General features: G+C 38.8%; 2 protein-coding genes across 2 annotated transcripts in view; one reads left to right on the top strand and one right to left on the bottom strand.

Annotated features, from left to right (window-relative positions):
• Positions 1–4,057, top strand: part of LOC118616869 (filamin A-interacting protein 1-like) — a 32,141-nt gene extending 28,084 nt beyond the window's left edge. The window contains exon 2 of the mRNA XM_036242371.1: positions 920–4,057. Within this exon, the coding sequence (XP_036098264.1) occupies positions 1,035–3,713 (2,679 nt within the window). The 5' untranslated portion in view covers positions 920–1,034 and the 3' untranslated portion in view covers positions 3,714–4,057. The remainder of the gene's footprint in view (positions 1–919) is intronic.
• Positions 1–12,459, bottom strand: part of CMSS1 (cms1 ribosomal small subunit homolog) — a 401,568-nt gene that overhangs the window by 368,085 nt on the left and 21,024 nt on the right. The gene's annotated exons all lie outside the window — the stretch shown is intronic.

Here is a 12,459-nt window from a genome sequence, read left to right as displayed (position 1 = left end):
CAAGCATCTGACTCTCGTCAATAAGCTCTTTTCTCTCAAACCTTGTGCCCTTCCCATATGTTATAAAAACTCTAAACCCCTTCAGATGTCTCTCAATTCCCCCTCATTCAACTACCACCCACTATGGGGATAAAGATATATGTGAAGTGATTCCTGGCACAGCGTCATTCTAGTGTAAACCAAGTTTTAATTGGCAGAGAGGTCCATCAGTGAAGTGCTTAATTTCTAAGCAATGTGAATAGAATTTTACCTTAACGACAAATCAGGATGCTGAGCACCAAACATTAATGTACAGGTATTGTAATGGTTCACGTTAACTATTTGATAAATATAATAATACCACATTAATTAAAAAGAATAATATTAATAACTAACACTTATCAAATGCTTACTATGTGCCAGCAATGTGACAATCTTAGACGAATTATCTCATTTAATTTTCACAAATGACCCCTCAGATAATACAATTTTGCCTCCATTTCTCATATGAGGAAACTGAAGCTCAGAGATGTTAAATTACTGTCCAGATTAATTAGCTGGTAAGAGTAGGGCCAGTCTTAAAACCAGGTTCAACTGAATCTCAAACTTGTGCCTGTTTTTACAGCATTCAGGTGAGACTGCCTATGGATTATAAACTACACAAGCGATTTAAACCACATATGTTTGCCCTTACTCTTCTACTAAGGTTCCTGGTGAACTACAACTGTTAGCAATCAATGGGGGGAGGGGGGATTAGGGGCAATGAAAGCAGAAAAGATAACTGTTTATCAAGATTCTTCTCTCCCATCAAATTCAGTAATTCCTTTCTGCATTCTGTAAGACCTGATACAATCTTTCTAAATTACATAAATGTTTAATCACAGCTGATAAGTTATTAAAGTACCAATCACAAAATATAACGCACTCTTGTATTTTTCAGATTAAAGAAGCTGATTGACCAAGAAACAGAATCCCAGGAGAAGAAGGAGCAAGAAAAGGAGAAGAGGGTCACCGCTCTGAAAGAGGAGCTGATTAAATTGAAGTCTTTTGCTTTGATGGTGGTGGATGAACAACAAAGGCTTACAGCACAGCTTGCCCTTCAAAGACAAAAAATCCGAGACCTAACCACAATTGCGAAGGAAACACATGCTAAACTAGCCTTTGCTGAAGCCAGAGTTCAGGAAGAAGAGCAGAAAGCAACCAGACTAGAGAAAGAACTGCAAACACAGACCACACATTTTCACCAGAACCAAGAAACAATTATGGCAAAGCTCACCAATGAGGACAGCCAAAATCGCCAGCTACGACAAAAGCTGGCAGCACTCAGCCGGCAAATTGATGAGTTAGAAGAAACAAACAGATCTTTACGAAAAGCAGAAGAGGAGCTCCAAGATATAAAAGAAAAAATCAACAAGGGAGAATATGGAAACTCTGGTATCATGGCCGAGGTGGAGGAGCTCAGGAAACGTGTGCTAGAAATGGAAGGAAAGGATGAAGAGCTCATAAAAATGGAGGAGCAGTGCAGAGATCTCAATAAGAGGCTGGAAAAGGAAACATCGCAGAGTAAAGACTTTAAACTTGAGGTTGAAAAACTAAATAAAAGGATTATGGCTCTGGAAAAATTAGAAGATGCTTTCAACAAAAGCAAACAAGAATGTTACTCTCTGAAATGCAACTTAGAAAAAGAAAGGATGACCACAAAGCAGTTGTCTCAAGAACTGGAGAGTTTAAAAGTAAGGATCAACGAGCTAGAAGCCATTGAAAGTCGGCTGGAAAAGACAGAATTCACCCTAAAAGAAGATTTAACTAAACTGAAAACGTTAACTGTGATGCTGGTAGATGAGCGGAAAACAATGAGTGAAAAATTAAAGCAAACTGAAGATAAATTACAAGCTGCTTCTTCTCAGCTTCAAATGGAGCAAAATAAAGTGACAACGGTTACTGAGAAGTTAATTGAGGAAACTAAAAGGGCACTGAAGTCCAAAACTGATGTGGAAGAAAAAATGTACAGTGTAACCAAGGAGAGAGATGATTTAAAAAACAAGCTGAAAGCAGAAGAAGAGAAAGGAAATGATCTCCTGTCCAAAGTTAATATGTTGAAAAATAGGCTTCAATCATTGGAAGCAATTGAGAAAGATTTCCTAAAAAACAAATTAAATCAAGATTCTAGTAAGTCCACAACATTACACCAAGAAAACAATAAGATTAAAGAGCTCTCTCAAGAAGTAGAAAAACTGAGACTAAAGTTAAAGGATATGAAAGCCATTGAGGATGACCTCATGAAAACAGAAGATGAGTATGAGACTCTAGAACGAAGGTATGCTAATGAACGAGACAAAGCTCAGTTTTTATCTGAAGAGCTGGAACATGTTAAAATGGAACTCGCCAAGTACCAGTTAGCAGAAAAGACAGAGTCCAGCCATGAACAATGGCTCTTCAAAAGGCTTCAAGAAGAAGAAGCTAAATCAGGCCACCTCTCAAGAGAAGTGGAGGCACTGAAAGAGAAAATACATGAATACATGGCAACAGAGGATCTGATATGTCACCTCCAGGGAGACCATTCAGTTCTGCAAAAGAAACTCAATCAACAAGAAAACAGGAACAGAGATTTAGGAAGAGACATTGAAAACCTCACTAAAGAGTTAGAGAGGTACCGGCATTTCAGTAAGAGCCTACGGCCTAGTCTCAATGGAAGAAAAATCTCTGACCCTCAAGTATTTTCTAAAGAAGTTCAAACAGAAGCAGTAGACAATGAACCACCCGATTATAAGAGTCTCATTCCTCTGGAACGAGCAGTCATCAATGGCCAGTTTTATGAAGAGAGTGAGGACCAGGATGAGGAGCCTAATGAGGAGGAGTCTGTGCTGTCCTTCAAGTGCAACTCATCTACTCCCTGTCCTGTTAACAGGAAGCTATGGATTCCTTGGATGAAATCCAAGGAGGGCCATCCTCAGAATGGAAAAATACAAACTAAACCGAATGGCAACTTCGTACAACCTGGAGATCTAGTCTTAAGCCACACACCTGGGCAACCACTTCATATAAAGGTTACTCCAGACCATGTCCAAAACACAGCCACTCTTGAAATCACAAGTCCGACCACAGAGAGTCCTCACTCTTACACAAGCACTGCAGTGATACCAAACTGTGGCACCCCAAAGCAAAGGATAACCATCCTCCAGAACGCCTCCATAACACCAGTGAAATCCAAAACCTCTGTCGAAGGCCTCATGAATTTGGAGCAAAGCATGTCCCCAATTACCATGGCAGCCTTTGCCAGAGCACAGACCCCAGAGTCTTGTGGTTCTATAACTCCAGAAAGGACAATGTCACCTATTCAGGTTTTGGCTGTGACTGGTTCAGCTAGCTCTCCTGAGCAGGGACGCTCCCCAGAGCCAGTAGAAATCAGTGCCAAGCATGCAATTTTCAGAGTCTCTCCAGACCGGCAGTCATCATGGCAGTTTCAACGTTCAAACAGTAATAGTTCAAGTGTAATAACTACTGAGGATAATAAAATCCACATTCACTTAGGAAGTCCTTACATGCAAGCTGTAGCCAGCCCCGTGAGACCTGCCAGCCCTTCAACATCACCGCAGGATAACCGAACTCAAGGCTTAACTAATGGGGCACTAAACAAAACAACCAATAAAGTCACCAGCAGTATTACTATCACACCAACAGCCACACCTCTTCCTCGACAATCACAAATTACAGTAAGTAATATATATAACTGATCCTCATCCAGTCTATACTGATATTATTGCAAGGAACTCAATCCTTTTTAATTATCCCTCCACATCCCCCAAAGACTGACTGAATTTGTACTTTGGGAAGGTTTATGCATGAACCATTCAACAGTACCTGAAACTAACTGTTGCCTGCATAGTCATATCAAGTGTGCACTTACTGTATATCTTTTCATTTACATACCTGTATGGAAAATATTTAGTCTGCACTTGTATAAATACATCTTTATGCATTTCATTTTCCATAACTCATATTAATTTGACTGCAACTTATCTTGGTGAAATACCTTAACATTATAAAGCAGTAAATAATTTGTTATCTTTACCATTCATTGCTTGCTGAATTTTCTTTTGGTCATTTTGTGTTTATTTTTGCATGTACAGTAGAATTTTATTTCCTGTTCATAATGTCTATTAATTCTTCCTTAAAAACAAACAAACAAACAGAACTTCCTCCCCATTTACAGTCAACTTCAGATCACGTATCAGAAGTAGAGAAAGTGGTTTAAATAAATAAAATTCTATGTCTCTTTGATTTCAATGTGAACTATAAGATCTCCCAAGAGCAAACTTAACTTCATGCTTGAGATGTCTCTCAATATCTTTGGTGCCCAGTATAGTGCTTCGCACATGTTAGGAACTTAGGAACTTAATGTACTGATATAAATGAATAAAGTAATATTAAATAATTTGCTTTTGTGAGCACATGAGCTGATGGTGAGAATAAAAAGCTTTGAAATGTGACAGGAAGCCAGAAAAAGCACATTTGGAAATATAAGTTACCTTGACAATCTAGAGTTGAATATATTTCTACCACAGATGAAAATCCCCATAAAATATATATGTCTGCACCCAAACCTAGAATCAGTCACTATGACCTGTGCTCTTGAACACTGTTTCAAAGCAAAAATGTCATTTTTGTTCCTTTTTCCTGTTTGGTTCCTCAAATTGTTTGGATTACTTAAGGTAGGTGCTTCCTACCTTGCTTGCAAGTGGGCTGCCTTTAGAAGCTTACAACTTAATCATGTGGTTTGTTTTTTCTTTAACCTCTCAACAAGCAAATAAAAGCCAGGGATAGTTACAAACACAAGTTATAGAAAAAAGCATGTTTAAAAAAGACCTTAAAGTATGTTGAGGGAAGTTTCTTCTGTGACTATTAATGCCATTTACAAGGTAGGTGAGAAAATCTCAACCAAAGCAGCTTAAAAATTCTGATACCTAGTTCATGGGATTCCCTGAGCATAATCCATACTTCCGTAGTGGAGAACAACAGCTTTCAGAGGAACACTTTAAATGAAAAATCTGGTCCCCCAATCACATTCCAAAAAATCATTTCAGACAAAGTAGCTCATTGTCATTTTCCCTTTTCCAACCTCGTAACTGTTAACTTAGTGTGGCTAATTTTATTGCCAGTTATTGATTTTAAACACAATTCATTTAGGCACATTTAGGCAAACTGTAAAGATCTTTAGAAGTAAAAGAAATCTTTCACAATTACCCTCCTTTTCCCTGCAAAATCAATTTCATGATAGCAAAGCGAGGATTTGTTGACAGAAACACTTCCATGGTGATGAACTGCAATACCGATGCTGTGGGCTTGCATCATTAAATAAATCTGGATGAAAGTGTAGGCTGGTGATGAATGAGAAAGCTTCTGTTTAAACACATTTATCTTGGGAATCAGCAGTGACCTAGCTGTATTACAAAATACATAGCAGTTTAAAATGCTTTTCAGAACTATTTTTATTTTAAGTCACCTTCGGCTAGAACTTTAGAAGGAACTGTATACTTCATTTTACATATTTCAAAGTAGACATTGCTAATGCTGCTGCATAAGATATTTTTTAGATAATAAGAGAGGGTACTAATAACATTTTGAAGGGTACTGATTGGCTGATCATAAAATTATGAACAGAAACTAGAAAGAATTAAAGGACAAGGTCTTTAAAGTACTTCCCAACCTTTGTCACATAATGGCACAAATAAAAGACATGTTTCCATGGCACTGGGGTGGGGGGGGAACGGATGAAGAGTCAGAGATGACCAGCCAGGAACTCCTGTCACCCTCAGGTTCCTCCTGGCTGCCCCAAGAGCTAAGGGGAAGATTCACTCTTGGCATACCTGTAACTAAGAGAGTTTGAGGAGCTCTGGGCTATTCATTAGCACATCCATTTTGTAAGGATTCAATTTTTCATCTTATGTGAGCCAGAGCAATTCTCTACAATAAAGTTAACACCACAAATCCTGTGCTCCATGATTATAATGCACAGATTCTCATTTTATCATCTGTTCCAGATATTAACCATAAATAGGCTTCCCAAGTGATTAACATTATTGGGTTTACTGAACTTTCAAGGAACCAAACCTCTTTTAGATTCCTCTACTGGGAGAATTACTTCAGTATAATAATTCATATTAGCTTCAAAATTTAGGAGCACTGTCAGATTAATAATATATAGATTATTAGAAGTGCTAATAATTAAAATTTATTGTAAAGAGAGCACGATCTCTAAGAAAAAGCATCTTCTCATTTTTATAAAATCTTACTTAAAGTGACATTCTAGAGTTTTAGCCTTTAATTTATTTTTGTTGTTGTTGTTAATCCTCACCTGAGAATACTTTTCCATTGATATTTTAGTGAGAGAGGGAGTGGCGGGGAGGGGGGGGATTGCGGAGAGAAACATTGATGTGAGAGACAGACATCCACTGGTTGCCTCCTGTACAACCCTAACCAGGGCCGGGGATCAAACCTGCAACCAAGGTATATGCCCTTGACAGGAATCAAACCCACAACCCTTTGGTCCATGGGCAGATACTCTAACCACTAAGCCAAACCAGTCCTTTAATTTCAAAAATAATTTTTTACATCTGTGTGTGTATGTGTACAGAGCTTTCTTTTTCATCCACATACAATCACAGAAGAACCTTGAAAACTAGAAAGAAGAGAGGATGTGGCACTAAACAATATTTGTATGAGATATGTGAGTATGGAGGGTTTTGTTTTGGAGGAAACAGGGCCCAGAAGAGGTTCAAAGATCCATTGGTTTTATACACATCTACAAAAATACTGTCTTCCTTTCATTGGTCAAAACCCCAGCTTTAGAACCAAATTTCACTTTACTCGTCCCCCTATCTCTAACTCTTTAAGCTGTAGCATTCTATCACAGATCCAAACAATTTTACCACATTCTTCTTTCCATTTAAGAGCAATGGCAAAACTTTCCCCTCAAGGATGCACTGCTCTCTGGAGGCACTGGTGAAAATAAAATCATCACTGTTGCTAGAGGGACAATATGCATTCCCATAGTTGGATCTTCACATATAGAGGAGAGACTCTATACTTGTTCAAGATGATGACAAGATTCCCTAAACTCAACTCAGAAGATCTCTACAACTACAATTCACAATGCCAAGACATTTTATGTGAGATCTTCACGCCATCCAAAGGCTGTCTGTGAGAAGGTCATCATGAAAGGGATATTTAATTTTAAAATTTTAGACTTGTAGCCTAAAAAGGATTCTATGATCTTTATTGATTGAAGTATAACTCCATACAAAAACAAGGTTTTAGTAGCTTCTTTGATTCTGAATCTTTGCAAAGCCAGTCTTCTTTGAAACTTGTTAAACAAAAATCTTTAAATTAACAACATTCTAGTTCCCCTATACCTTGCCTTCTATTAATGTTTTTTCCTCCAAAATCATCATTTTGCTTTGGAATCCTAAGAGAAAAGATATCAGGCAACAATGCATGCCCAAAACATGAAAATGAGTGCTTCTCAAAATAAAATCCATTGATACTCATAAGAGAATTCTGGATCTAATCCAGAACTATCAAATCAGAATATTTTAGGGTAGAGGCCCAGGAAGCTGCATTTGTTTGTTTGTTTGTTTGTTTGTTTGTTTAAATACTCACCCAAGGATATTTTTCTATTTATCTTCAGATAGAGTGGGAGGGAGGGAGAGAGGAAGCCTTTGATGTGAGTGAGACACATCAACTTGTTGCCTCCCCCAACCCAGGGTGGGAGGGCAAACCTCAACTGAGGTACATGCCCTTGACTGGAATTGAACCCTCAACTCATTGGTCCAGGGGCCTACACTCTAACCATGAGCTAAATTGGCCAGAGTGGAAGCTGCATTTTTTTAAAAAAGCCCCTCTGCTGATTAGTATGTACCCCAAAGTAGGAACTCCATTGTTTTACAAATTCCTATATTGATAAACATTAGTAAATGTGTTCTGACTATGGTCTCACTGTATCATAATGAATCACACCTGATCAGAAAGTGTAACTATTCTGCCCTCCAGTGGCTGGCATGACAAACAGAAGGCTTGTTCCTCAGGTTTTCTTTTCATTCAAAAGAAAACCCAATTTAAAAATAAAAACTACCATTTTATTGGGTGGGAAGGCTCCCAGTTTTATAACTGTAGCAAAGCACAGATGCCTGAATCTTCAGCTGAGCAGTAGCAAGCACACTGTCTGACACCTCCAAGCTCTGTTTCTTTCTCAGGTCTCAGGCATTCAACATAAGCCTACAGCATTTCTTGGGAATGGTCCAGAACACACATTAAAGAGAGCAGTTTGGATGAACCAAAACAAAGGACTCCATTCACCTTAGGCCACAGTGAAGCACATGCAAGAAAGAGCAAGAAAAATAAGTAGTTCATCAAAGTCTCCAAACCTTAAACCCCTTTAAATTTCATTTTCATTAGATTAAACACCAAGTCCTTTCCTCTCCAAGTGATGGACCCATCTACTCTTGTGCAGTCAAATATATCAGAGCAGCATCCCCCAAAGGCAACACTGTAGGATAAGGAATCCTTAGGGAGTCCAGTGAATTAACTGGCCAACATTTCTGAGTACTTTATAATTCGATAACGAATTAACACTGTTTATAGGGCAGTACACACATTCCATCAAGACACAAGGTTTCACACTTAGAATGGTGCCATAAAAATGTACTCTGCCATTGCAACAGGCTATCTTAGGGATAATCCTCCTTAGTTATGTCCTCATTTTAAAAATTTCCTTATTTTTTCAGAAAAGTATTGGTTAAGATATATCAAATTTATCTGATTATTTGAGACAATTTTTTTGAAAGCCTGAATTTAGTTTTATGTGAGTTTCTTTCCTCCTACCCCATAACCAAATGGTCCTGTATGATTTTTATTTTTTTCGATTATGGTTTATATACAAAATTAAATTATTTTGTACTACTTCCAGGTGTACAGCATAGTGGTTAGGCAATCATATACTTTACAAAGTGTTTCCCCGTTATTTCCAGTACTTGAAAGCACCACACAGTTATATTATTGACTGGATTTCCTATGCTGTACTTTATATCGCCGGGACTCTTTGGTAACTACCAATCTATACTTTTCCCATATATATTTTTTTAAGGTCACCTAAGATAACCTCTCTCTTTTTTTTTTTTTACCTCAGAGTTTTGTTTTTTAAAGTTTTGTTTTTGTTTTCATCTTTGAACAATTAACAATGTATATAAACCCTGCAGACCTACAAAGGCTCCCTCACTCCCTGCCATTCCTAGGGCCTATGGAAAGTTGGAGTGGGTTAACTCACTGACATACCACTTGTGTCTCAGTGACATACACAGTGTCTCAGCATGCAGTATCTTCTCTTCAAAGCCTCACATGGACACAACTGATCAATCCACTGATCATGACATAATGAATTTCCTGCTTCCTACCCAACACTGGGGCAGGTATTACGGAGACAAAAGATTCACAATCCTTGAAGAGCTTATTAATCTGAGCAAGGAAAAAAGACAAGAAATAAGAGTTATTAGATAATATTTAATTAAGTGGCAAACTAAATTTCCTACAATAATCTATAGATTATAAAGACTACAGTAGATTAAAGATGAACAACTGAAACTTGAAACTGGGCAAGGAAAGACTTAGATAGTGGAGGGACTGGAGGGTGGGAACAACTGAGGCAAGCAAACAGAAGATCAGGTTCCAGTCTGTGCCTTTCCAGTCAGCTACGGGGTCCTGGACAAATTATTTAATTTTTGTGAAATAAAGAGAACTGGACTTGGTGGTCTCTAAGATCACACCTAGTTCTAACTTCCAATGATTTCGGAATTGTCTCCAAGCGTTACCACTCTCATTTAATCGTTTAAAAATTCCTTTGGGAAATAAAGTTGGGGCATAAATAAAACCAATTACCTGTATGAGTTTCTTTCAGAAATTAAATTTCTCCTTCCTCATTTTCCCACTTGTAGGTGTTTTAATACTACTAGATGGTCTCTAAAGATGTGTTTTTTTCCTCTAAGAATCTGTGAATTAATGTCTTTAATCCTCACCAGATCACCTCTTTTTCTTTTACTAGAACAAGTTTCTCTGGGTCTGATGTCTGTTGTGGAGATGTCATGAGCACTGAAGGATGTTGAGGAACATTCTGGGCTTCCACCCACTAGATGCCAAGTAGCATCCCCCAACTGTGACAAATAAATGTCTCCTGACATAGCCAAATGCCTGGGGGCAAAATCGCCCCTGATTGAGAACCACTGTGTTAGAGAGATGGCTAAACTGACTATAAGCTGGTTACTCCTTTACGTTACTTGCTGTGAAAAAAAAAAAAAAGGCAGCTCACTTGAAAACTTTTATGTCCACGTGTATAGATGAGAATCTTGAATCTGACAACACGTAAGCCTCAAAGCAACTTTAAAAATATGCACTGAAGCCCTGTCCAATTTTGCTCAGTGGTTAGAGCATCAACCCACAGACCAATGAGTCATGGGTTCTATTCCGGTCAAGGGCACATACGTTGGTTGCAATTTGTCCCTGGCCCTGGTTGGGGTCATGCGGGAGGCAGGCACTCGATGTGCCCCTTTCACATTAATGTTTCTATCTCTTCTGTTCCTCTCTCTCCCTCCCACTCTATCTGAACAAAAATGGAAAAATGTCCTCAGGTAAGGATTAAAAAATAAATAAATAGACATGCACTGAAGACTGTAGTTGCATAAAGATTGTTCCCACTCACTTGACAGATTGGCCCAACTCATGTGAATATTTGAACATTTACATTTATATTAGTACTTTGTACCTTTGTCTCTTTCAAAGATACCATGTTATAAACCAGAGTTTTCGGAGGATCTTTCCATTCTCACATGCCTTTGGGAGAAATAAAGAGAAGTCTTTTGACAACCAACCACCTTTGTCTTAAAGGAGGTGGGGGGGAATAGGTTTCAGGAGGATTACCAAAAACTTAAGAAATAACTCCCTTTACTGTTTAAACCTCTCTAAAGATTCCTCTCTGAGGAGTTTCAATCCCCTCAGTATTAGCTTATAACCACCACAGGCACAAATGTCTTCTGTTAGGATACAAGTTTTCTTCATTCCTCAGTAAGTCACCTACAAGATTAAACTGATAAATATTTATGATGCACCTAATATTACTCATTGCTAGCTTGGCAGCTTTGAGGACAACCTTAAAAGGTAATTAAGAGCACAACTCAGAAAAGGAATTCTAGAGCTAGTAAGTACTATCGGAATTTGGAGCAGGTTGCTCTGAGGCAGGGTTTGGGGGTTAAATTCCAGAAACAAATAATATTTGAGCAGGGGCTAGGAATGAAGAAGACTGGGAGAGAGGACAAAAGGTATTCCTGGGAGACACCCATAAGAGCAGAGGTATGAGGGCAAAGCAGGAGAGCGCAACATCAACATTCAAGGAACTATGAGCAGTGCAATGTGGCTGAAGTTGAGATGGTTAGGCAGGGGTAAGGCTTGAAGGACAGAGTTCTGTCAGACTGTGAAGGCCTTGGTACAGAGCTAGGGAGCATTCTGTATCCTCAGAGAAGGCCTCTGGTAGTGAGACCACATAACAAAGTGGAGAAAACTAATCCTTTATACAGTGTTAGTTCATTTCACAACAATCCCATAAAGTAGGTATCATCACAATTTTAAACATAAATTAAAATTCTGAGAAGTATGGAAAATTGCTCCAAGTTATTGTTAGTATTTGACAAAAATGAGATATGAACACCGGTCTAACTCCATTGTCCCATTCTCTTTCCATGGCAACATACTGAGAAGCTGGTTTAGTGCAAGGGGGAAGAGTAGAACTGCATTTAATCTTCACTACCTATGGGGGCAGAAAGGTTGCCTAACGTTACCTCCCTGCACTCTGCCTCACAACTCTGCCACGTTAGCCAGAACAATCAGAATGAATGCCCCTAAAGATACACAGGGGGTTCCCCTACCTCCTCCCCACTGCTCTACATGGATAGAATTCTCTTCCGTCATTAAGTTACCTACACTGAAAGTTCTGGCTCAAGCCTCACCTCTTCTGAAACCTTCCATGATCACCACAGCCAAAAGTGATCTACCTCCCTTCCAGCTCCTCCCATTTCCCTAAAGCCACTATTAGAGTAACAAAAGATAATCAAGAAAAGCCAAGCTCCACACAAATGGGCAGGCATGAGGAAGACTGACATGGGGATGGTGCTATGGACAGGAGAGGGGAGAAAGCATGACCAAGGTAGACTATACTCTGAGCACTAGAGCTGTAGTCAAAGTCCACTCTGTTCTAAAACAAGATTCTATACACAAAGGCACAAGGGTCAGGCCTAAAGAATGAGCTTGGACAGTCTACTAACATATGCAGAGCAGGAGGTACCTGATGGGCCTCAGAGGTGGCTAGAAAGAAAAGCAACAGAAATGAGTGAAGATGATCCAGAGAAGGAGCATCACAACCACGCGTATCAAAGCTTATGA

The sequence above is a fragment of the Molossus molossus genome, unplaced genomic scaffold (assembly GCF_014108415.1).
Source record: "Molossus molossus isolate mMolMol1 unplaced genomic scaffold, mMolMol1.p scaffold_m16_p_5, whole genome shotgun sequence".
Taxonomy (NCBI): Eukaryota; Metazoa; Chordata; class Mammalia; order Chiroptera; family Molossidae; genus Molossus; species Molossus molossus.
The sequence above is the reverse complement of the archived record's forward strand: the minus strand, read 5'-3'. Positions and strand labels throughout refer to the sequence as shown.